At 56.8% G+C, this 25286-nt stretch overlaps 2 protein-coding genes across 7 annotated transcripts; one reads left to right on the top strand and one right to left on the bottom strand.

Annotated features, from left to right (window-relative positions):
• Positions 1-551: 551 nt before the first annotated feature.
• On the top strand, positions 552-9356 carry FAM131A (family with sequence similarity 131 member A). Of its 3 annotated transcripts, none has more exons than XM_027957607.2 (6): positions 552-742; positions 3009-3151; positions 5340-5433; positions 5654-5836; positions 6001-6117; positions 7616-9356. In XM_027957607.2, the coding sequence occupies exons 1-6, from the start codon at positions 706-708 to the stop codon at positions 8089-8091; spliced, it is 1050 nt and encodes a 349-aa protein (XP_027813408.1). In that variant the 5' UTR covers positions 552-705; the 3' UTR covers positions 8092-9356. The 3 variants fall into 3 exon arrangements, with proteins under 3 accessions (XP_027813408.1, XP_042089605.1, XP_004003136.2); XM_004003087.4 differs by lacking the exon at positions 552-742 and adding an exon at positions 2244-2364; XM_042233671.1 differs by lacking the exon at positions 3009-3151.
• Positions 9268-25269, bottom strand: CLCN2 (chloride voltage-gated channel 2). 4 transcript variants are annotated; one of them, XM_027957574.3, is made up of 24 exons: positions 23319-25269; positions 20918-21074; positions 20637-20768; positions 20166-20294; positions 19941-20074; positions 19756-19833; positions 19587-19665; positions 19363-19488; positions 19176-19260; positions 18986-19087; positions 18100-18184; positions 17804-17959; positions 17350-17419; positions 17004-17114; positions 16555-16768; positions 16110-16243; positions 15695-15867; positions 15451-15565; positions 15203-15276; positions 14914-14973; positions 14730-14768; positions 14453-14557; positions 10001-10087; positions 9268-9865 (listed from the first exon to the last, which is right to left on the bottom strand). In XM_027957574.3, exons 1-24 carry the CDS (start codon positions 23394-23396, stop codon positions 9671-9673), a joined length of 2718 nt encoding a protein of 905 aa, XP_027813375.1. In that variant the 5' UTR covers positions 23397-25269; the 3' UTR covers positions 9268-9670. The 4 variants fall into 4 exon arrangements, 3 of the variants coding, with proteins under 3 accessions (XP_027813375.1, XP_042089586.1, XP_060260866.1); XM_042233652.2 differs by lacking the exon at positions 20637-20768; XR_006056473.2 differs by lacking the exons at positions 9268-9865; positions 10001-10087 and having other exon boundaries at positions 14484-14557; positions 15203-15319.
• Positions 25270-25286: the final 17 nt, after the last annotated feature.

Raw genomic sequence — 25286 nt, 5'->3', positions numbered from 1 at the left:
TTTCCAGAGCTGGCACTGTAGCACACTTTTCCCTCTGACTGGGCACCCCTCTTTCCTCTTCCCCTGTCCAAGATCTGGAGGGTTAAGGGAGTCTGGCTTGGATGGTTGGCCCTCAAAAATGGACATGGTGGGGCTCCCTGTAGATTAGGAGGGGAGAAAGGGGGCATAGCTATGGGGTACTTAATAGGACACACTTGCTGGTCTTGATCTATGACAATGTGCTGTAAGACCTCTGTATGTGAAGACCCGGGTTTCAGGCTGTTTTGAAGTTAGCAGTTGCTGCGGCTTTGAGGTCTCATCTGTGACATGAGAGCCCAGGATACAAAGAATGTCTTCTGCCCCTATGCAGTATGAGTAGCAGCCCGGGCCCAATGAGTGAACGTGACCCGTCCCGCCAGTCCTCAGCCTCGGTGCCTTGGGTCTGGGAGCACAGGACGAATCTTTTCCGACTCGGCCCCAGGCCGCCTCTACGTGGCTGTGACGTCGGCTTCGCCCCGCCCGCCTTGGGTGGTGACGCGGTGGCCACGCCCCCGCGCTTACGTCACCAGCCCGGTTCCCTCTCCCGGGAGCGTTGGCGGACGCGCGGCTCCCACCCCCCTCCCTTCTCAACGGGCTCTCCCCTCCCCGGTGGCGGCCGCGGCCCGACCCTCTGCAGGGCGATGGCCCGGACCCCGAGCGCGGGCTAGCGTGGCTGGGTGCCCGGTCATGGGCTGTATCGGCTCCCGGAGCCCGGCGAGTCAGGGTAAGAGGCGGAGACCGGGCCCAGGTTGGGGAATCGGGCTGAGGCTACCCGGTGCGCGGGCCGCCGCGGGCGGGTGGGGACCTTGAGGAGGGGGCCGGTGTTGGGAGAGGGAGGAGCCTGCACTGGGGAGGCGGGCCCGGCAAGAGGAAGGAGCGGGCCGAGCCGGGAGGGGGGTTAACCGACTCAGGCTCGCTCCTAAGGCCTGCTACTGCCTCTGGGCTCTGCAGGGTGGACTCGTGGTCTTTCCCCTTGCATCCCCAGCGCTGAGGGTGGCAGGAGGCGCACAGCCTAGAGAAGGGCTGCTCAATCCTCTCCAGCCCGTGGCGACTGACCTTGCATGCCCACTCACAGTCACCTCCCCCTCTGCCTACACCTCCTCTCACTGTCCTGGGAGTGGCCCTATGTTGGGAACCTGTCTTCTAGCTGTGTCCCAGCCCCCTTCAGGAGGTAGCCTGCAGACGCTGGCCAAGCATCCTACCATGGAGTTTTTGACCAAACTTATTACCCCCTTCAGAGGCCGCAGGTTGATGAAGGGGACTGCAGCCCCATTTGGGGGCACCTGTGAGCACGTGATCACCTCTCATCTGTAAAAAACTGTTTTAGTCCCCTGACCCCACTCCCAACAAAAACAGAACTCACTCTGCCCTGTGGAGAGAAACAGGAGCCCAGAGGGGGGCTGCCGGGGCATCCTTTCCACAACTGCTGACCACTGCCTGGGCCTTGGTTCCTATAGGTCGTGGTGCACACTGGGGCCTGGCCTTAGTTTAGTGTCTGAGGTAGGCCAGCCTACTTTACTCCCGTGTCATGGATTTCCCCAGGCCTAAAGCCAGGCAGTAACTTGTGCCGTGTGTAGGGCTGGGTTTGAAATGAGTACTGGGCTTTTAGGGCAGGCGATCAGGCACAGAGGCCTTAGTGTGGGTGTTACTTGAGGTTCTTTGGGACTGAGACTCTAGCTGAGACATGTATTTGACTGGGGTTCCCATGAGGAATTCTAGGATTTGTAGTCTTAAATTAATCTCATGACTTTTGAAGCTGAGAAGCAGCAGGCTGCTCTGATCCCTCTGGCCCTGCTAAGGCTTGGCGTTCAGGTAGTCATTCCCTCCTGTAGTCAGGAGAGTTTGGCTGACCCCATGACTGGCCTAGAGAGCCCCGATTAGGTACCAGCTGGGGGCCAGGGCTGGCCTGTAACCTTGTGTCTTCCTTCCGGTTGGTAGCGTTTCTGGGGACCACCAGCTGGCTGAGGCTCAGGGACAGAGACGGCTGCTCCAGCTAAAGGTCAGTTGTGATGTACAATTGCCTGTTGGCACTGTCTAGGGGATGGGCCTCAGCTCCTGAGCTCCAGAGAGCTCAGCTGGGCCCAGGCACTCCCACCTCCTCAAAGCCATGAGGCAGAAGTGTTCTCCTTCTGTGACTAGGCACAGGTTCCAAGTGGGGAGGGGACTGGCTCAGCATCCGGAGCCAAAATAGGAATAGAACTGGGAGCTGAGCCTGGAGCGGTTCTGGGCTTTTGGTTCTCCGCATCAACACAGCCAGCATGCCTATGATTTCTGTGCTGGGCAAAATGTTTCTGTGGCAGCGTGAAGGGCCCGGAGGACGATGGACTTGTCAGACAAGTCGAAGAGGTGAGGCCAGGGACATAGATGTGATTTGGGAGGTGATGGGAAGCTGAGGAGTAGGATGCTCAGGCGGCAAGAGGAAAATTACTCTGGGTAGCTATTGGGAACCAGGCTGAGATAGGAACGGACAGGCTGGGGCCAGACAGGGCATCAGGAAAAAGCCTTAGGGGACTGGGACAAAAGTCAGAAGAAAATCAATCACAGGTTTGTCAGAAAAGAAGAGTAAAGAGTTGCGCATAAGCTGAGGCTGGCCAGAGGAAAGAACCATAGCAAGCTTGTAAAGGGTCCAAGTTGGTGGTGGGGAGAGGGGGTGATGTTGGTAGAAGAATGTGGTGTGTTTTCCAAGAGGAATGGGTAGGTTGAGAAACCTGAGAAGGTTTGGAATTTATCAAAGTTTAGGTTTCATACCTAGGGTTTTGATGGCAGAATATATCTTGAGGAAGATGGTGGGGAGTGTCTGCCACAAAATGGCCCCGGAGGCCTGAAGGTCAGGGCTGTGAGGATGGGGGCTTTCAGACTTGTGGAGAGCACCAGGTGGATTGCTTAGGTTCTAGGGACTGGGGGATGGGGTATGGAGGGCAACAGCGGATGAAAGTGAGGATCTTGGCAGAAGCAGGAGCCCAGCTGAAAGCCTTTCCCCCACCCCTCAGTGGCCTCGGACCCCGCGTGGGCTGTGGAGTGGATCGAACTTCCTCGAGGCCTCTCTCTGTCTTCCTTGGGATCTGCTCGGACTCTCCGAGGCTGGAGCCGGTCCTCCCGCCCTTCCTCAGTGGACAGCCAGGACTTGCCAGAGGTGCTGGGCCCCTGGTGTTGGTAGGGGGAAGGGGGGCCCCCTGCATCCACGCGAAGGGTATCTGTGTGCCCCACCCCCGCTTCGCCAGCCAGCCTTGCTTCTGGCTCCCTTTTCCTGCAAGCGGAGGCGCTATCCGGCCGCCGGGCCACAAGGCCGCCCCCGCGCGCCGGTCTGCTCTGCTCGGCGCTGTGCCAGAGGGCGGGCTTGCTTGCGCCTTGGGCCCTGACGTCAGCGCATCCCGGGCCGTATCCCGGGAGACCCTGTTGCATGGTGATGGGTTGCCAGGGAGACATACACCTTTTTCTCTGGGCCTGGGCTGCAGCTGCGCGAGCGCAGGCAAGGATGGCAATGGCTGGGGGGAGTGATGGGAGGGCGGGAGAACGAACCAGGGAACACCCACCAGGTGCTCCGCCCCCCAGGCTGGGCCTGAAGCTGCCGGCACCACCCTGGGGGCCCTGTCAGCCAGGTATTGAAGGGACGGGGTGGGCCTGAGGTCAAGGGGGCAGGTGGAGTCCCTCTTCTGAGGGGTGGGAACGTGTTGGAGGAGAGGTCAGCAGTGCCTGGGATGGGGCGTGTGCCTCTGACTTCATTCATTCATTGAGGGAGATGTTTCCCAGGGTTGCCAAGGAGCGCTGAGCTAGGTGTAGGGTGGAGGTAGGAACCCAGGTGAATCAGACTGAGGCTTTGCCACCCCAAAATCCCTCAGGAAAGATGCAAGGACATTGCTGAGCTGGGGGTGCAGGCATACAAGAGAAGACAGAGAAACTGGACTGAAAACATAATTCGAAGGTGGTGGCACTTGAGAATCAGGCCTTAAATGATAGGGATCATTTTGTCAGGCAAGGATGGCATTCTTAGCCCAGGGGAAAGCTGCTTTCCCTTGCCTGAAGGGAAGGCAGAAAGGTGGGCTTTCACTGGGCAGGAAATCACTGGTGGATTCCAAGCAGGCCTGGAAGCAGCCTAGGGCCTCACAGAATGGATTCCTTCAGTGCCTGACCATGCAGCTTCCACTTCATTGGGCATTGGAAGAACCCAGGAAAGATTTTAAATAGGGATATGTTGTGACCAGTTGCACTCCAGGAAAATTACTTTTTTATTTTTATACTTTGCCTAATTCATTCAGCCTATGTATTTTCAGAGCTGCTCTGTACCAGACCCTGTGTTAAACACAGGGTGGGTGCAGCAGTGACCAAGGGAGACCAGGTTCCTCGTAGAGCTGAAAACCAACAAGAAGTAAGGAAACACAGGAGACAGACCATAGGGACACACACAGGGTCTGTTGGTAGAGGATGGCAACTGGCTGTAGACTACAGAGGGAGCCTGGACTACTGCTAGGGTGGCCAGGAAGGCTCTCAGAGAGAGTGATATTTCAGCCAAGACCCTGAAGATGAGGAAGAACCAGTCATGGGAAGCAGGGTGGGGAACACTTACATACACAACATTCTGGGCGGAGAAATCAGTGTGGGATTGGAACTTTGGGGGCCACCACTTGCGCTAATCTGAGCAGGGGCCACTGAGGGCGTGCCCTTGAGAAAGGGCTGTGGCAGCAGGAGCGGAAAGGATGACAGTGTAGAAGGCAGTTTGGAGATGGAGTCGTTAGCTGTTAGTAACACATCTGGGTGAGCAGGCTTAGGGGAGAGCTGATGGTAATGCTGATGGTGACTTTGGAGCCAGGTGGAATGGGAGAATGGTGGGTTGGAGTGAAGTCAGGAAGTCTGGTAGCAGGGCCATATATGAGGAGAAGGTGTTGGGCTTGGTTTTGATCATACTGAGTTTGTGGCCCTTGTAGGCTCGAGAAATGGAGGATCTGAAGACTGAGATGGGCAAGGGGGAGAGGACCTGGAGAAGTCCCACTTGCCATGCATTTGGCCTCCCCTCTTTGCTATTCTCAAAGGCCCCACTCCATTTACTTGTCAACCAGCCTCCCTCCCTGCAAGCCAGGATGTGGTGGGTTAGCTGCAGTTCTACTCCCCTGGACCTGCTCACGTCTGTGTTGTTTCCTGGGTGGACACAGTTTGCGGATTCTGGCCTCTTACTTTCTGACATATCCCAGTGGCTACTGGGACATCAGAGATGCTCTGGCATCTCTTCCAAGCTCCCATATCTGCTTGATGCCTTGGGTGGAGTATGGGCCTGTGGGGGACACTGCTGTCAGAGGGGTACTCACCCTCTGATGCTGTCACCCAAGGTGAATGTTGGAGATACAATCGCAATGCTGCCCAAGTCCCGGAGAGCCCTAACTATCCAGGAGATTGCTGCGCTGGCCAGATCCTCGCTGCATGGTATGCACCCCCTTTGCCCTTTTGCACATGCCCTTGGGGACTGCGAGCTCTGGCTGGGCTCCCTCTTTCCTCTCTTTCTCAAATGAATCCCAGCTCCCTCCTCCTCCTCCCAGCCAAAGACACTTATGGACTCTTAACTACCATCACCCCTCCCCTCTCTTCCCAGATGCTCCCTAGTCTGTGTCCTTACCAGCCTTCCTCATTCTGCACCCTCTTCCAGGTATTTCCCAGGTGGTGAAGGACCACGTGACAAAGCCCACTGCCATGGCCCAGGGCCGAGTGGCTCACCTCATTGAGTGGAAGGGTTGGAGCAAGCCAAGTGACTCTCCTGCTGCCCTGGAATCAGCCTTTTCCTCCTATTCAGACCTCAGTGAGGGTGAACAGGAGGCTCGCTTTGCAGCAGGTGGGTACTGAAAGGGTTTATCGTAGGGATGCTCATTTTCATCTCCTTGGGCCTGATGTGGGGGTTGGAGTCTTTCTGTACTGCTGTGTCTTCCCTCTCCTGTGTCTAAGCTGAGCCCTCATCTTAGCTCACCTCTGCTAAACAAACTCTGTCCTTCCTGTCAGGAGTGGCTGAGCAATTCGCCATTGCAGAAGCCAAGCTCCGGGCATGGTCTTCGGTGGACGGTGAGGACTCCACTGATGAATCCTATGACGAAGACTTTGCTGGGGGAACTGACTCAGGTGAGGGAGATATCTCATGCTAGTGTTGCCAGCAGAGGTGGAACCTGCCTGACAGGCCTTGTGGTTCAGAGCTCAGCCTTTGTTTTGGAAAGGGAGACCCAAAATGTCCTCAGCCTGCAGAAGGGGAGAGGAGAAGGACAGACTGTCCAGACAGTCCTTGACATTCCAAGGGCAGGACAGCTGGCTACTGCTGGTGAGTGGGCAGTCAGCAGTTGGAAATGGGAGTGGTTCTTTTTCCATAGGTGCTGAGCCTTCTTTGCCTGTCTGTGCAGTTGGGCTTCACAATCCTTCAAGTGAAAGTCTCTCAGTTGTGTCCGACTCTTTGCGACCCCATGGACTATGCAGTCCATGGAATTCTCCAGGCCAGAATACTAGAATGGGTAGCCTTTCCCTTCTCCAGGGGATCTTCCCATTCCAGGGACTGAACCCAGGTCTCCCGCTTTGCAGGCAGATTCTTTACCGGCAGAGCCACCTTCAAACAAACAAACAGACAAAAAGCCCAGAGACCTCACCGATGCATTCTGTGCAGCTGATCTCTGAGGGTCTGCTGTGTCCTGCCTTGCCCTCTCAAGGCAGCCTTCTGGCTGGCTGTAGCAGCTCAGAGGAGCTGCAGTGCAGCAGCACAGCTCCCTGCAGGGCTGGGGCCCCAGGAAAACAGGAAGGCTTGCTGGGCCGGGACACCCCACAGGGCCTCTGGCTCCAGCTCCGGATCCTTGCCCTATCCCTCCAGCCGAGGCCTGCCTGTGGACCTTTCCCTGGGCCCGGGCTTGCGGAGGGGACCCTGCAGGGGCTGTGCAGCTGTGCAAAGGCCCTCCTTTCATCTTCCAGTCTCTAAACCACGTGGCTGACTTTCTCTGTAGCTTCTAGGCTCAAACCTCACAGGCCACCATCCCCCCACCTCTATGCCTTTGAAGATTGCCTCTACCCGGTGGCCCATCCCCTCCGGCTAATTAACAAGTTCTCCAGGGTGGGTAGTACGTTAGAGCAGATTGGGGATTGCTGCTGTGGTCTTAAGGGGACTGATTAGGATGCCTGAACCACAAGTGCTTTTGTTTGAGTTCCAGGCCTCTTTTGACCCTTGGTATAATGATAACGCCCAACATTTATCCAAGGCCACTACTAGCCCCTGTGGAATCTGTGGAAGTTAGAAACAGGGATGCGTTTTTCTGGTGGGGATAGCCTCATGCTAGGGCATGCTGCTTGGCAGGGACTGTGGGCTGAGTTCAGCCTTGGATAGGTGCCCCTTGTGCAGTGAGCCACCTGTGCCATGTACAGTATCCCTGTATTTATTGACTCTCACCAAGTTCTAGAGTCTGTTGTTCTCTCAAAAATCCCATGAAGTTATAACCTCCAGTTCACCGTTAAGGAAACTAAGGCACTGAGAGGTTAAGCAACTTGCTCCAAGTTACTCAGCTCCTGTGAGGCTGGGAGCCGGGAGGATGTGGCAGGCCAATTGAAATGGGGCTAGCAGGGCTGTCTTCTTTCTCTCCCCCTGCAGACCTGGCTGGGCAGCTGCCCCTGGGGCCCCACCTCCAGGACCTCTTCACTGGCCACAGATTCTCCCGGCCTGTGCGCCAGGGCTCCGTGGAACCTGAGAGCGACTGCTCGCAGACCGTGTCCCCAGAGACCCTGTGCTCTAGTCTGTGCAGCCTGGAGGACGGGTTGCTGGGCTCCCCAGCCCGCCTGGCTTCCCAGCTGCTGGGCGATGAGCTGCTCCTCGCCAAACTGCCCCCCAGCCGGGAAAGTGCCTTCCGCAGCCTGGGCCCACTGGAGGCCCAGGACTCCCTCTACAGCTCGCCCCTCACAGAGTCCTGCCTTTCTCCCGCTGAGGAGGAGCCAGCCCCCTGCAAGGACTGCCAGCCACTCTGCCTGCCACCAGTGAGCAGCTGGGAACGGCAGCGGCAAGCCTCTGATGTAGCTTCTTCTGGGGTGGTGTCCTTAGACGAGGATGAGGTGGAGCCGGAGGAACAGTGACCCAAATGATGCCGCGTGGTGGCATGTGTCCCCTGGCTGCTTCTGGGGACAGAGCCTCCGTGCCCCAGCGTGGGCGAGGCTTCCAGCAGAGCTCCAAAGCCTGGAGGGCTCCTGGGAGCACTCACTCCTCCATTGTGTGTTTGCATGAAAGTGTTCAGAGGAGGGAGGGGCCAGGCTGGGGGCGCATGTCCTGCCCCCACTCCTGGGGTTTGCCGGGGGATGCCCGGGGCCCCTGGGGCATGGCTACAGCTGTGGCAGACAATGATGTTCATGTTCTTAAATCAAAAACACCACGTACACATTTCCTCCTCGGGTGATGTGAACCCCTAAGGCGGTGGCTGTGACTGGACTGTAGAGCAGGAGGGAGCCCCACCTCTCCCACCCTCTACCCCTGCCTCTCCTCTGCTTCTCTTCTCACCTCCGAGTCCATGTGCAGTGCTTGACAGAACTGCCCTCGCCCGGGGGGGGCTGGCTCCAAGTCTCCTGGAGCCTCTGGATCGAGCTGTCCCCCCAAGGGCCCCTCGCCCAGCTGGGCTTGTGCTGTGCTTCACCTCTCCATCATCTCTAAATCTTCTTCTTCTTAAAGAGGGGTCTCAGTCTATTCTTTCAGTCGGATCTTCTCTGGGAGGCCATGGAATGACGAAAGCCTGTACCCTTGGCCCTCTTCCTGGCCCCTGTGATGGGGTCTAGGCCTTTCCCCAGCTACTTGAAGGACGTGTGGGCAGGGTCCTGGTGGCTCGGAGCCCAAAGGCTGCCCCATTCACTCAGGAGTTCTCTTTAGGGTGGAGTTGGAAGAAGGGATGGCCCTGATTGCCACGGAGCAGTGATCTGGATGTTCTTCCAGAGAGGGCCACAAGGGGGCCACATGAATGCCAGGCAGTTGTCGGAACTGTGCCAACAAAAGACAGTCATGAGGGAGCGTCTCTCCTTGGGGAGGAAAGAGGGTTGTGTCTTTCTTGGCTGAACAAAAGGGCAAAGCTACCTTCCTGGGGCCTGAGCCTCAGCTGGGGTCTGGATGAGCAAGCAGTGGCGGCCTCTGCAGACCCGGCATTCCACGGACAGCGAGCTCTGGAGTTTACAGCTCTGGGGGCTGCGGGTGGCTGCTCAATTTGGAGCTTTGTAGACTTTGGGAGGTGAGAGGGCCCAAGGTAAGAACAGAGCTGAAGGGCACAGGCATTCTATATATAAGTGGCTCATTAGGTGTTTATTTTGTTCTATTTAAGAATTTGTTTTATTAAATTAATATAAAAATCTTTGTAAATCTCTATATACATCTGGTCATTGGAGGTTCCAGTATAAACCCATCTTAGTTCTACCCCTTCCCTCTCAAAGAGGGAGCAGGGGTCAAGCGAACCCACCCCCTTCTGGCCAGGCCAGTGCTGACCTTCCTGCCCTGGGAACACTTGCTGCAGGTGGGCACCGGCTCAGATTTCAGGTAGGATGAGTTGGGAGAAGCTAGCACCCCAGGTCTGGAGGCGAGGCTGGAGCTTCTTTGTTCCCATGGTGGAGAGAACAGGAAAGCTGCAGGATCTGGGCCGACAGCCAAGCCCACTGCCATCCCAGGTCACACCTGAGGGGATCACTGGCACTTGTCATCGCTGTCAGAAGGGCTGCCCTCCCGGGGGAGGCCGTGGCGGGAGCGAGGCCCCCAGAGTGCATGCACCTCGGTGGTCTCGGTGTCACTGCTGCTGGTGGCACTGTCACGGAAGCTGGCGAGGGGCGGCCGGACTTTCACACCCTGTGCTGTGACAGAGCCCTCAATAGCCTTCCGGAGCTAGAAGGGGAAGAGGGTCAGACGTGTGGACTCGGGGCTCCCTGCTCAGATGCCTCCCCAGTGCTCCACCAGGTGGGCTAGAGAGAAGCCTCCGAGCCTTTGTGGGAGTGGCTCTGCTGGCCGCCATCAGCTCACCTCCTTCAGGGTGACAATTCCAATGAGTCTGCCAATACTGGTGACATACGCATGGTCTACTCCCAGCAGTGAGAAGATGGTATGAGTCTGCGGGGTAGGGAGAAAACACACTGGACTTGATACGTGAGGGGACAGCTGTACGGTACAGGCCAGAGGGACCCAGGACAAGGTGGCAGAGGGCAGTAGAAGGGGTGTCATGGATGGTGAGGGGAAGGGGACAGGACCACCAGAGGAAAAACAACAATAATGAGAACGTTTCTGTAACCAAGCCTCAGAAACTTGACAGTGGGAATGTTCCTGTTGCTTACGTTGATGGGGGAAGGGACAGGGGAAGGCTTCTTTATTCCATGTTAGAAAGGAGGACAGAGAACAACTGTTGAAATACGACAGCAGATGACTGGCCGGGCACTGGGCTAGGTTTTTCCTATATGGGCATTTAATTTCGGTAGTGCCTGAGAAGTAAGTATGGTATCCATTCTATAGGCAAGGAGCATGACGCTCAGAGCTGAAGTGACTTGCTCAAGGTCATCAGTAAGAAGTAGCCTTGCAGCCCCAGGCAACTTCTCGTCACACTATGCACAGCCCCTGTCATCCTATGCAGCTGTCCAGTTAGTCGTGGACCCAAGTTCCACACACACCCCACTCCCCCTAGGGGTACTGGCCCTGAATCCTCCACCTGTAACTCACCTCTGTGGCTGACGTGCTTCCCGTGGGCCCTTGGGGGGCCGGCCAGCTTTGATACCCCTCTAATTTTGGCCTGTAGCACTCTACATTTCTCATACACTTTGCCTTTTCTGCTAGCCCAGCTAGCATCCCGGCTCCTTCTGAGATGCAGTTTGTAGTCCAGGGGGACAACAGTCACACCCATCCTCCCCATGTTTTCCTTGCTTTGGGCCCTCCCCCCAGGCCTTCTAATGTAATCAACAAGGGTTCAGAAATTGTCAGGCAGTTCCCCTCATGCTCTAAGTGGATTTTCTCAGGCCAGATGTCTTGAAAAACACTCTACTGACTCAGCAGTTCCTGGAATTTTTGGCCTATCATTTACCGCACTGTTCTGAGTTTACTTGTAAGCCTTTGGGCTTAATATTTGAATCAAAATGGGCACTAATAACCCAGATTCTAGAGTACCAGTTACTCAGAACTCATTGTAATCATCTTAACAATTTTAAAATGTTTTATTATACAGTTGCTAAATTCTTTAGAAAAGGACTTCCAGGACTTTCCTAACTTTCTCTACCTGAGGCATGACAGTAATCATAAAGGGAGCTAGAAGTTCAGTTTTAGAATACGCGTTCCTGTGCTCCTTCCATGCCCTTGTCATAACTGTCCTGTGGTTAGTTAGCAAGTTCCTCCTCCTATCTAGCTTGAATCCTGTGTGCTACAAGTTATCTTTAATTTCATCATCTGCCTTTGGAGGGAAACATTGTTATAAGATTTCCTGTTTCAGTAATCCTTTAGTCTTGCCTTATGGTTTAATAATCCCTTTCATCTCCCAAGGATCCTATTAAATAGTTCCCCTTGATTTTCAGTTCTCCACAATTCTAATCTGACAGACAATATGCTTTTTAAATTTGCAAAACACTTGTCCCACTAAGCCTTACTGATTGACTTTCTGAACATCCTGGTGGTTCTCCCAAATTCCCTTAGCATCCTCACCAGGATAGGGCTGCCACATTGTAATGGGTTCTGCTTTCTGCTTCCTTTCCCCCCAAGTTGGCTCTGCCATCCTAAGAGCTTTCCCAAACTTGAGTTAGACCCCAGACTCCCCAGAAGGCTCAGAAGACCCTTCCCAAACCCGCCTCAGCCTGTCTTTCCAGCCTCAGATGCCATCAGGCATCCCAGCTTCAAGCCTCACACGATCACTCATCCTTTTCTGAGAACATCCGTTTCTGCCACACTCAACCCTTCCCTCATGACACCATCTTTTAAAGTCTCCTGTTGGTTGTTTCTCAGTGTAAGCAGCAGTAGTAATTCCGAAAGGATATTGAATACTTACTGTGTGCTGGGCACTGATATAAGTTATTAACTTTAATCCTCAGAAAACCCTATCATGTAGGTACAATGATCCCATTTTATAGATAAGGAAAGTGAAGCACAGAGAGGCTAAGAAATGTGACAGGGTTAAAAAGCTGGCTACCACATGGTAGGATTCAGGTTCAGCCCTCTGGCCTCCTGCTGGCACTCTAGCTCCTCCCCTCTACTCACTGGTGCTTTGCAGGTGGCCCTGAATGAACGCTGGTGTGAGATGTCCATTTGCACAAATTCCTAACTAGTCTCCCATGTATTCCTCTCCCTTCTGAATATTCTCTTCCTGCACTTCACTGGACTACTTACTGACTCAGGCCTACAAGGACAGCTTGAATTCTCATTTTTATGTTCTTATCCCTTTCAGTTCTTTGCACTTCTGTTGGTTGGTTCCTCAAAGGCTTCTTTTCTTCCTCTGATTTTTAAGTTTGTAACAAACATCTACTTGTCCTTTTCATTTTAATTTAATTAGACAACCAACAGGAGACTTTAAAAGATGGTGTCATGAGGGAAGGGTTGAGTGTGGCAGAAACGGATGTTCTCAGAAAAGGATGAGTGATCGTGTGAGGCTTGAAGCTGGGATGCCTGATGGCATCTGAGGCTGGAAAGACAGGCTGAGGCGGGTTTGGGAAGGGTCTTCTGAGCCATTCTGGGGAGTCTGGGGTCTAACTCAAGTTTGAGAAAGCTCTTAGGATGGCAGAGCTCACTAGGAGCTCACTAGGGAGCTCACTAGAAGGCCTGTACTTCTTAGGCTTAGGAACAGTGAATTGACAGGGAGAGTGACAGTGTGGCCTCCTGAAAGAATCCTGGAAGTAGGGCTGGGAAATCTGGCCTTGGGCCTGACTGCTTTACTGACTTGGGCAAGTGACTTCCTCACTGCCTCAGTTTCCTCATGTATAAATATAGTTAAATCCACAGGCTTTTGGATTCCAGGCCTAGTTCTGCTACTTACTAGGTGTGTGCTGCTGCTGCTGCTGCTAAGTCACATCAGTCATGTCCGACTCTGTGCAACCCCACAGACGGCAGCCCACCAGGCTCCTCTGTCCCTTGGATTCTCCAGGCAAGAATACTGGAGTGGCTTGCCATTTCCTTCTCTACTAGGTGTGTGACCTTGAACAAACCGCTTAACCTGTCTGAATTTCAATGTCCTCATAAAAACTAGAATATCACAATATCCATCTTACAGGTTGGTTGTGAAGATTAAAATTAAACATGAACTTAGCCCACTGCCTGGCACGTAGCTGGCACTAAAAAATGTCAGCATTTTCATTATCATCGTGCGATGTTTGAGGATTAAGTAAGATGTGGAAAAGCTTTAGAGGTCTTAGGAAGAAAGGCTTTAAATAAAAGCCAGATGTATTATTCACAGGCCTATCTTCTTTTTTTCTTGCAATTGCATGGCAATTTTGATCTGGGGTCTTTACCCAAAGGCTTATAAGTTCCTTTATTACCTTTTGCTTTTTTTTTGTTTTTGTCCCCTGTTCTTCCTGCCCTCCTTGTCTGGCTGGCTGGCTAGGCTGGCTTTTGGGCAAAGATGGTGTCTAAGCTAGCTGCCCAAGCTGCAGACATTGGGAATGTTCCTTCTCATCCCCCATGCCTCAGAGGCTTGCCCGTTAAATCTGTCGGCAATTTAGCTAAACTCTCCTGGTGTCTGCCTGAGCAGCCTGCTGGTGTACCTGTGCTCCCTGCCTTCCCTGAGAGGCTGGAAGATGCCCAGTGATGCTGGCCACTTCACCCTGGGGAGCCTGAGGCAGTCCTGCAAAGAGAACCCCTGCCCTCCATGAGCATCAGCCTCACCCGTCACCAACCTGTCTGCACTCTGGTTTTCTGCAGGCTGTTTTGCCCTTCTGCTTAGCTATCTTCCTGTGTCCCTGCCAGTTTTCCTTTGGCCTACATTAAGTCAGACTTTCTGGGGTCTGACATTCCAAGCCCCCTGCTAGGCACTTCTCATCTTTGTTTATCTCTTCTCTGCAGTGTCCCCAGTCCTACTTGGATGTTTGTTCACTTGTTTATTAGATTCTCTTCTCCTGCCTGTTTCTCACCCATTTTTTCCCTTTGTGAGTGTATCAGCCTCCTCAGGCGCTGGCAGCCTCCTGCCTCACTCTGACCCTACAGGGTCAGAGGCCTTCTGGCTTCCACTCAGCTCCAGCCCTGTCTTTGTTGCTGTTTTGGTGCAGAGTTCCCGCGAGCAAGGCTGAGCACAGAAAAAATGATGCCTGGCTCTACCGTAGACAGGAAGGGGCTAAGGGGCCCAGGCTCTTGGCCTCCCATCATTTGAAGCGATGTGTTTGAAAAACATGTCAGCACAGAGCCCACTCTCTGCTGTTTCTTTTTCCCCTCGCTGGCTTGAGTCCAAGCTTGTAGGAGGACTTAGATCCCCACCCTGTGCTCCCGAGGGCCCAGGTAGCCCTGGGCCTCTGGCCCTACCTTGTGCAAAGAGGTCCGCTCCACCAGCTGGAAGGGTGCAGGGTCAATTTTGCAGTCACTGAAATTGACAGGTTCATCTAGTTGCTGCTCTTCCCACTCCAGAATCTAAGGGGACAAGACTAGAAGGGTTAGGGAGGTGCCAACAGCTGCTCTCAGCTACCTGAAAGTCAGCCTGCCTCTTTTCCTACCCCACAGTCCCTCCCATGGGGACAGCAGCCAAGATGATGATTGAACACACCCAGGAAGAAACAGAGTCTAGAGTCCAGTCACACCTTACCTCCTCAGGGGTCATCTCGCCTTCCAGATCTGAGTCGCTCTAGGAGAGAGGAAAGAAGGTTGACAGCTTGGGGGCTGGGGGAAGGGAGTGTCTCTTCCCAGCACAGGAAAGCTTGCCCCACCTACAGCCTGGCCCTCCCTGTCTCCTGCTCCGGAGGAGCCACAGGAGGAAAGGGAGCACTTACCGCCAAGGAAATTCGGACCCGCTTCAGCTTGCGCTTGTCACATTTCCCCGACTTCTCCAACTTTGTTAGAGCCAAACCAGAAAGAAGAGGAGTTGATGTTATAGGGAGGAGGGAAGTGAGGGAAAGTGGTGGGGCTGGGAGGAAGGGCACACCGCAGGGACTGCTGACATCCAGGAGGACAGAGGGGCAGGGAGGATGGAGGCAGGCACTACAGGCTAACAGAGAGGTGGTCTCAGTGTCAGAGAGAGATGGAGAGAAAGTGCCAGACGGAGAGGCTCCAGCCACTCACCTCTGAGGCGGGCTCGGCGGGTGGACTGCCACAGAAGAGGCTTCTGAGGGCGATGCCAGCCTGCTCCACGTTCCCTGTGTTCCCAAACACAAGGCCCTGAGGGCAGTGCCACCTTTGCTGGAGAGGACCAGGAGAGGTGAGCAGGGCAGGGGACAGGCATCCTGCTGCTGTCCCTGGTGCATCTGGGCAGGGACCTTGTGGGTCTCCGGGCCGGTCTCTGGCTCCATCCTGCTAGCCGGTGGGCTCACCTGTAGGACTCTCCTTGACATTCACGGTGTTGCTGGGGCTCCTCTTGAGAGCGGGCTTCAGGGGCTTGTGAGTCTCACCCCGGGCTGCAGGGAAGCCCTGGTCCTCTGTGTTCACCTGCATAGGCAGGAAGGGGTTGGGGAGCCTGTGGTCCCTGACCACCTCTGTGTCGCCATCCTCTCATAAAGTCTACACGATGGCATTTACGAAGTCTGGGTGGCCCTGCCATGACACCTTTCCCCTCACCTGGAAGCGGACGGAGGTCTCAGGGCTGGGGGGACTCTCCTGATCGGAGGGTGAAGAGGTCTGGGCAGCTCGACGCTCTTGCATGTACCGCCGCCGGCGGGCTGGGCTCAGCTGTGCCCCCAGCAATGCCACCACTTGTGAGCGCTCGATGGACCCCAGGAGGATCATGGACTCTGGAGAGAACAGGTGGGAGGACTCAGGAGCCGGGGAGAGGCCCTCCTACCCACTGGCCTTCTGTTGTACCAAGTGGGGGGCCTTGGATACAGGCCACATACCCAAGGGAAATCCTGGCCAGGTTTGCTGGCTTACTGCCTTTGGAACCAAGGAGGCTGGTCCTGAGCTCCCGCCCCTCCCCCTTCCTGAGCAGCAACGCTGGGAGATGACCCTCATTCCTGGTCCCCCCCTCCTGGCTCACCAGGGGACTCTACTAGGGCCAGCATGCGGCCCTTTGTCCTGTGCAGTGCCAGCCGCAGGTCCCGGAAGGTGCAGCTGAGTGCCACGTGGGGAACGTCCCGCACCATGATGTCCTCCACTCGCACCCGGTACTGCCTGAGGGCCGAGAGAGGCACTCTCTTTGCGGTCAGTATAGGGAGGGCAGCCAGGAGTACTACCATCCCAGGGCTACAGGGAAGGCCCCAGAGCTTATGGGGACAAGGGTGAAGGACTCAGGAGCACCCTCTGCCCTCGTTTGATCAGGTGGGTCAGCAATAGTTGCCCATGGAGTGGACAAGGGTGGTTTTGGCCAGGAGACAGCAGGGCGGCTGGTCTCCCAGCCTCACTTGCTGGAGGTGTGTGTGACGGAGTGCTAGGATGCCTTCTGCCCCTCACCCGCACCGCCCTCGCCACCCAGCCCTCCGTACTGGTGGCGGCCCCAGCCCAGCTCAGGCAGGTAAGGCAGCTTCTTGATTCGGATGATGCTGTCATAGAGTGAGGGCTGTAGGCTCTGGGCAACGGCATTGGCCAGAATGACGGCGATCATAACAGGCAGGATGTGGGCGATCTGGCCTGTGAGCTCGAACACGATCACGGCCGTGGACACAGTGTGCGTCACTGCTCCTGCCAGCGCAGCCGCCCCTGGGGACAGCCACCTTCAGTCTCCTCAGGGTGCCCAGGCCCCAGATGACCCCCCCCCCACCCCCCACCCCTCAACTCTGGGTAGGACCCTCAGGGCTGCCCTGTGCAATCCTGGGGAATGGGCCTGTGCGTCTGAGGGAAGCCTGGTCTCTGCCAGCAGGGGGCGCCAGAGCCTCAGGTCCTATGGCCCAGCCATAGGGGTTTTCCAAGTGGGATAGACACCTGGAGTACTCACCCACCACTGCATAGCCTCCAGGAACAATCCTGTAAGTGCTGCTGTCTGTGTGAATGCCGTCAGGGAACCAAGCAGCCATGCTTTCGCCCACCAGACGCCCAAATGCTGCTCCTTCAGGGAGGGGGGTGGGAAGAGAAACAGGTAGTGGAGGGGGAGGGCAGGGACACTAGGAAGAGAGAGGGTCAGAGGGTGGGGGAAGGGGCCGGTGGGTCATTCAGTGCAGGGGACTACCCTGCGGGGGTGGGGGTTGGGGCTGGGGCTGGACCAAAACCCGCTCCCAGGCAGAGAGGGGACGGCCAAGGGGTGGCCAGAGGGTGCAGGCTGGAACAGGCAGCTGAGGACTCACCAATGACAAACACCGGCATGAAGGCCCCACAGGGCACTGGGATGGTGGTGGCCAGTGCAGACATCCAGAACTGCAGGCAGGAGGTTGTTCAAACAGGTAGAGGCACCACCTGGCCCCAGACAGACCCCAGCTCCACCCCAGAAGCCTACCTTGCTTATCAGTCAGACACAAATGTCCCAGTTATCTCAGAATCCCCCAGAGGTGAGGAAAAGGAGGACTTTGGAACCAGTTAGCTTGGGTTCAGCTCCTCACTTTGCTATCTAGCTGTGTGACTGGGCCAGTTACTTTTAACCTCTTTGTGCCTCGACTTCCCACCTCTAACACAAGGGTACTACTAGTACCTTTCTCATAGCATTGCTGTGAGGCTTAAAGGGGTTAATATATGGAAAGTGCTTAGAGCAGTGCCGCATACCTAGTAAGCCTGTGTTGGCTATACAAATGTAAGGAGCCCCACCTTCATGAGAATGAAGATGACCAGGGTGAGGAAGACGTTGGCCCGTGGTGGGTTCCAGGCCTGTGAGGTTCCAGGTGGCTCTAGTTCCTCCATCAGACCCTGGCGGACCCATGTCCGGTTGTCAAACAGGGTGACCAGTGTCTCTTTCTGTGAGAGCTGTAGGTGAATAGGGTGCCTCAGTCTGGGGGGACAGATAGGATGGAAATGGAAGGGGCCCATAGGCAAGCAAGGGCTATTGGCTTTCAAAGGGATACATCTCAAGAAAAGGTACATGTTCCTTTTTGGCCTGGGGTTACCTGTCCGGCCATGAACTGTCCAAAGCCAGGGGGGAAGGTCAGAGTAGAGATGAGTAGAGTCACCAGGGCCGGGAAAAGCAGGCGTCTAAGAAATGCAGGTTTCACAGCGTCAGATACCAACCTCAGGCTGGTGATAGGCTTGGGTGCCCTCACATACCTTATAGCTAAGGTCACAGCAGAGCCTTGGCTCTTAAATAAAAGCACACAGTTCTGAGAAAAGGTCTCCTTTGCCGCTCATGATACAATGGCCCTGAGGTGATGGCCATCCAGGCCATCTAATGTCTTTCTTTCGGCTCCTCACTCCCTAAGTAGGTAGCAGCAGAGGAGAATGCATCCCCCCAGGCCTCTGTGGGCACCTCTAAAGCTGTGACTCCGTGCCTTACCCTCAAGCTTCTGCCTCTGTCTCTTTGTGGTGACTTAAGAGTGAAGGTGTTGTTGGGGAAAGCTAGGGCTACTCATGAAGCTGACCGAAGGTGCCAAGGGAGCAGGTTGCCCTTTCCCTGAAGCATGTCAGTTCCAAGAGAAATCACGCCTCAAGCCTCCCAGCTCCCAGTCCTTGGGGTCTCAACTGCGAGAGCAGGAGGAAGAGCTAAGACTCAAGCATTCTTCAGGGGGCACTGCTATCTGGGCCAACTCAAGGGCTACAGGAAGCCTTAGTCTTTGATCCAAATGCCCTCTGCCACTGACTAAAAATTCAAAAGTGGCAATTTTCAGGTAATTTAAGTAAAAGTCAAAATGTTCAGTCTGGAAAGCACCATTGGACAGTTTCCTCCAGGGACTGCCCATTTTTGACTGGGCCACTATTTGTGTCTCACTTGTTACCACGCCTCCTCTCCCCATCGCCAAGGGAATGACCCTCATACAACCCAAGGAAGAATCAACTCACTTCTTCATGAGGAAACGGTTGATGGTCTTCTGCTTCCTCATCACCTGGACAATCTTCCGGTTCAGGTAGACAAAGAGTGCTCCCCCGAAGCCACTGGCGATACTGGAGAGGGAAGAAGCACCTTTGTAAAAGGAGGTCTTCATTCTTTCACCTCCTCCTCTCCCACACCTCAGCTCCCTCAGCTCCTCACCCAATAACAGCAAAGGCTGGCAGCTCCTGGAGGTCGAAGGGGAAGTCAAGCCGGAACCGGGTTTTGAACAGAGCCGTGATGGTCTCTGAAGGGAAGCAGAGCAGCAGAGGGAGGTGGGTGTAGCCTTGGAGGGCCCCACCTCATCTGAACCATTTCAGGGCTCAACTCCTGAACCATGTTGCCCCACCTTCATCTCGGTTCCAGACAGCCAAGACCCGGAAGATGAAGGCGCTGAAGGTGGCAGCAAAGAAGCCCCGCCAGTAGTTGCGCACCGCAAAGAAGGTGGAGGTGACCTCGATGCTGAACAGCACACCTGCGGGGGGTGGGGACAGGGAGAGGACCCTTGAGGCCTGGGCCTGGCCCATGGCCTCTGACTCAAGGGCCGGGCTGGGGCTGACCCTCTCTGCCTACCTCCAATGGGAGCCGCAAAGCAGCAGCCCACCCCCACGGCACAGGCGGCGGCCAGCATCTCTGTGTTCCGGGATTCATTCTGGCGAAGAGTAGTGGGAAGGGGAGTAGGCATTAGCGTGGGCTCAGCAGTCCACCCCACCCCTATACCTTCCCCCAGCGTCCCCCTTACCTCGTAGATGCCCCCAAACAGCGAGAGGAACTTGCTGAGAAGGGCGGCACACATGCTTGCGATATGCACAAAAGGGCCCTGGGAGGTAGAGGCAGGTGGTGAGTGGGGGCTGGGGCACACCTTGATGTTGGCCCGGCTTCGTCCTCCCCTGGGAGGGACTCCTTCATTCCCCAACCTGCACTGACCTCTTTGCCAAGGGGCATCCCACTGCCGAGGGCACAAGTCAGCCCGATGACCTTAGCTACGAAGGTCTTGAGGGTGAGGTATTCCTTCAGCACCACTCCTCGCAAGATGGTCTTCATCTCCGGGATGCCAGACCCTGGAGCAGGGGGTGAACAATCCTAGGAGAGTCACAGGATGTGCCTGTTTCAAGAGGCCCATCTCTGCCCTCTCCTTCTCTCCTATTGTACCAACAGCCTGAGGAGCCAGGATCTGTGTGAATCCAGCAGAGAAAGTGATGAGGACGACGGGGTAGGTGACCCAGGCCAGATACTGGAGTAACAGGTTAGTGTTCAAGCCCCGGGACATCCACTGCTGAGCTGTGGAGAGAGGACATATCATTGGCACTCCGGTGCATACACCCAGTCCCTGCCTGGCCACTAGACACAGTTGTGTGACCCGCTGTCCCAGGGAGTACTGCATAGAGCCAGGGGAACAAAGGGTAGGGAGGGGTTAGAAGGCATTCACTGAGACAAAGATCACTGTAGGTGATAGGGTCAGCTGGACAGGGCGGCAAGAAGTTGTGGCCTATGGGAGTGGCAGTGATTACGCCTGAAGACAGGGCGGTCAGGCAGGCCAGGGGAAGTGGTCAGTGGACAAGTGCGGCATGGAGGAAGCAGGCTTATTCTCTCCCGCCCTGCCCCACCAGCCCTTGTCCTCACCCTGCAGACAGGCAGCGATGGCGTAGTCCATGGCCCAGCTGACCAGGGCCATGAGGAGCCCCAGAAGGACTAGGAAGATCCAGTCTTCACCAACCCTGGACACTAGGAACTTATGGCAGTGTACGGTACAGACTGGGAGCAGGCGAGGGAGGAAAGGGACGCTGGCACCAAAGCATACCTACCCCTGTCCACCCCCGCCCCTCCCCTCCCGGGCAGCTCAAGTGGCCTCTGTCCCCCTCAGCACAGCTCAGCCAAGTTCCCTGCCCCAACCCAGGTCTCACTGCGGCATCGGGCGCAACGGCTCTGTCCATACTCCAGGAGCTCTGGGGGAGCCCGAGGGGAAGGTGGACCCCTCCAGGGTTCAGGCCCTCCCAGGCGGATCCGAGCAGCTTCCTCTTTGGCAAAGGCCCCAAGGTCCTGAGTATAACGCCCATACATCTGAGTAATAGAGGAGATGGGGGTTAGACAAGGGCAGAGTGGGGAGGCAGGGAGAGCTCCTGGGGCCTCAACTCCCCTTCTCCCAGCCCCCACATTATGTACCCCTTTTTAAACCCATTTTCCCACTTTGGCTTGGGTGGGAACAATGCACACTGCAGATTGTGGGGGCTGTTCTGGCTGGAGTGATGGGGACAGCCAAGGTACAAGCTGTGTCCCTCAGCTCTGGGGGTGGCAGAATAATCGTCCTCTTCTCACAAGCCTGGGGAGGCGGGGAGCAAAAGAGGAGGAGCGGGAGGGAAAGCCCCAGAGAAGGAAAAGATGGAAAAACCTAAAGCAGTGTGCAAGTGGGCGGAGGGAAGGTCAGAGAATAGGGGATGGTCAAGGGCACATGGGTAACAATAAGGGCCTCATGGAACTGGGGGCAGCTGAGCTGGGCCTAGGAACAGGCGGGGCCCCAATCCTTATCACGTTCCTGCTGGGCCTCTGGCCTGTGACCGACTCAGCTGCACCCCTCCCGCCCACCCTAATCCCCTTGTCCCCGTTCTCCACTCCCACCCCAGCCTGTCAGCCCAGCTGGGAGTGGAAAGTCTCTCTGGGTGGGTAGAGAGTACTTGGTGACCTCAGCCCCACTCTGGAGCTGCCCTGAGACCCGTGGTGGGTTAGGGGACAGCAGAAGCTGATGGCTTGGCTGTGATTGTGGATGCTGGGGTGATGGGATGGGAGAGTGGCCGAGCAGTGGCTAGACCTGCCAAGCTGGGCGTGTGTTTGGGGGGTGGGGAGGAGTAGATTCCGGCTGCCACCCGCAGAGCTTCTGGATACAAAGGGCTCCTGTTGGGGCTTGGGGGGGAGTGGAGGGAGGGAAAGATAGAGATACACAGAGAGAGAGAGAGAGAGTGATAGAGAGCAGGAAAGGGAGGAGAGGGAACCAGAGTGGAGAAAGGTCGGGGCGAGGGGCGGGGGGAGTCTGGGAAGGGGCACAGAAGAGAAAGGAGACTAGAGGGGAAGAAGGGAGGAGGAGAAGAGAGAGAGTAGCGTATAGGAGGCGACAGCATAGGAGGGGGAGGTGAGTGTGTGAGAAAGACAAAGGGATCGGAAGGACCAGGAGGAGAGGCTGGAGCAGGGAGTGCCCAGGAGAGAGCCTGACCCTGAGAACTCTGTTCCAGAGATGAGATAGAGACCAGGAGAAGGAGACGTGGCTGGTGCCCGGCTACCCTGACCAGTGCCCCATTCTTGGCCCATGCAGACTGGCAGACACGTCCCAGGCTGTGCAAAGGCTTACCCCTCTCCCCTTGCTCCACCCCCACCCTGCCACCTCTCCCTGTCATCCTGTTTCATCCAGTCACTTTTCTTATAACTGGGCACCTCCCTGCCTCAGACACAGCCCAGGCCCCCTCCTCCTGGAGAAGTACCTTCCCTGCCTCCTTCTGGGCAAATTCCAGCCCACACTGATAAAAACGAGCTACAGGGCCCACTCCCTTCCCTAGAGTTTGGGTCCCCCACCCCAGTGACACAAGTAGAGGCAAAAGGTTTCTCAAACACTGAAGTTACAGTGGCGGCTGTGAGTCAGCTCAGATCCCCAGGACCCCTGCTTCTAATGATGTTGAGGGCCGGCCCTGGGGTGGGTACGGGCTGGACATCCAGAGTCAGCCTGGACAAAGGTCCCAATTCTCACACCCATTCCTGCTTGACCCATCCTCCTGTAAAGCTCCTGTTCCCCAGGGTAGCAGGTAACCTTTTTTCCCCCAAAGAATCAACTGAAGGATTCCTACCCATGCTGGGTTGCCAGCCACTCCAGCAGTAAGGGCCAGGGCTGGGTTTGGGTCTGATCATCCTTCTAGCACGTGCCATGCACAAAGTAGAGACAGAAGGAATGTCTTTGGATGGTGGAGATACAGTGGAGAGAGAGAATGTCCAAGGATGTGGGTAGTGCTGGGAAGGGGTAGTGGGGTGCTGAGCCCTTGCCCCAGGTGGTGGTGGGGAGGAGCAAGGAAAACGTTGCTGGGGGTGAGTAGAGAGAAGGACAACTAGGACAAGCAGCTGAAGTCCTTGTCCTGTGCAGGCCCCCAGCCTCAGCTAGAGACCTGAGTGCAGCTTTCCACCTTTTAGCCCTTGAGGCTGTCAGTTTTCCCAGGTCAGAGGGCGGGACGGGGTTAGGTTAGGCCCCCCGGACCTCGTCGCTTCCACAGGTAACTGGGAGCAGGGGTCCGGGAGCACATTCCTCAGGGCTCTGCTGGCTTCACTTACCAGGGTCTGCTCGTACTGCAGCGCCCGCGGCTCCATCCCTTCCTCCGCCGCCGCCGCCCCCGCCGCCGCCGCCGCCATCTCCGCTCACAGCCCTCTGGCCTCCCGCCGCGGCTCAGGCTCTGGCCCGGCTCGATTCCCGGCCCGCGGAGCCCGCGCCCACAGCCGTCCCGTCCCCGCAGCCCGGGCGGCCGAGTGCAGAGTGCGGCGGGCCCCGGGCGGGCGCCGCTGGCAGAGCCTCCCGCTCGCGGCCCCTCCTAGGCGGGCGGGCCGAGGGCGGTGCCCTCCGCGCTGCTCCGCCCGCCGGCCCCTCCGAGGGAGCGGGTCCTGCCCGGCCGGGGTCCTCGTAGAGGCCGCCTCCCGGGCTCGGGAGAGGTGGCAGGGGGCGCGGGCAACGCGCGAGCCCGCGACCCCACTTGGTGGAGGCCGGTGGCTGAGAGGGGCGTCCCGGGCCAGGGCGGGGGCGGGTCCGCTGGCACGTGGAGGGGCCGGACCGCGGCTGCGGCTCTGCGCGCCGGGTCGGGAGGGGCTGGACAGGCCGGGGCTCGGTAGGGCCTGGGGCGGGGGCTGCCGAGCCGTCTAAATCAGATTCGGGCCCAATCCCTCAGCGGCGGTCCCCTCTCTTGCTTCACCGGAGGGGCCAACGGCTGACTGGCCAGGAAAGGTCCCTGTGCTCTGCTGGGGGGTGAAAAACAAAGCTAGGGGAGAACTCGGAGGGGGTCGCTAGGCCCAGAAACGGAGGTTGCTTGGAATTAGGACCCTCGGTCTCTCTCATCCCCTTCCTTTCTCCTTCCCTTCTTTGCGGGTCCCCCAGGAGCACCCCCAGGGAGGTGCACTTTGAGCCACCTGGCCTTCGGCTAGTGCGGGGGGTTGGGGTGGAGATGGGGAGGGAACGGGAATGGGTGAGGCCAGAGGGAAGGGAGGTCTAGGTGCCTGGGAGGCGGGCGTGGTGGGGACAGAGGTCGCTTCTCCCTGGCAGGGCCCAAAGAGAAACCGGAGTAGGTGCTGACGTCTAGCAGCCATGGGGGAACACGGCCTGCTGGGGCTTTGTGTTCTGTATGAGGGTCCGGAGGACAGAGCAGAGGGGGTGAGCACTAGTGTATGAGCAGCGTCAGGGAGAGTGTCAGGAGAGGCCAGTGCCCAGGAAACAGGCAGTGTGCAGGAGGAGGCAGCGCCGGGGTGAAGGGGCGCGCGGGAGGTCGCAGGGGGCTCCCGGGTAAGGGAGCAGTGCCCAGGAGGGGGCCGAAGTGAGAGCTGGCACCCTAGAGGAAGGGGCAATGTAAAGAAAGAGGTGGCATCTGTAGGATAGGGTAGTGCCAGGATGAAGAAGCCCGTAGGAGAGCTTGTCTAGAAGGAGAGGACCGTGGTAGCGGAAAGGGAAGAACAGAGCTTAAGGGGCAGGGCTCGAGGAGGGCAGTGGGTTTGGGGTTAATGCCCTGCTGAAGGGGTGGTGTGAGAGAAGAGAGCAGGAAAGGGGACGGTGCAGGCTTTCCTCTTCCCCATGGTGACATCATGGCAAATTCCCAAACTGGAGGGACCCGGCTCAGGTGACATCCAGCTGGGACGAGCCGGCCCGGGCCGGCCTGGGTGCCAGCAGGAAGGGCTGGGTTTTGCGCCCAGTCGGGCCAGCGCCCTGGGGGCGGGGTGCTGCTCCCCTCACTCTCTGTGCGGACTTGCCCTCGGCGGGCACGCAGACCGGCACAGTAAGGCTCGGGCCGGGCTTCTCTGGGCCAAGGATCAAGGTCCCTGGCTGGGGCAGGCCGCTTGAGCATTCCAGTCTTCCAGACCCGGCTTCTGAAGAGGGCGCAGTAGAGCCTCGGGAGAGAGCCGGACGCGACGCCACCTCTGTCGGAGGTGGGACCCATCGTGTCGCCGCCGGGGGCGGGGTTTTCTGGACCCGAAACCAGCCCTCAATTCTGAAACCTCTGGGAAACAATCGTTCGGGGCGGAAGTTAAGAAGCCCCGAGAGCT

The sequence above is a fragment of the Ovis aries genome, chromosome 1 (genome assembly GCF_016772045.2).
Source record: "Ovis aries strain OAR_USU_Benz2616 breed Rambouillet chromosome 1, ARS-UI_Ramb_v3.0, whole genome shotgun sequence".
NCBI classification, from domain to species: Eukaryota; Metazoa; Chordata; class Mammalia; order Artiodactyla; family Bovidae; genus Ovis; species Ovis aries.
This window is presented reverse-complemented; position numbering and strand designations above follow the sequence as displayed.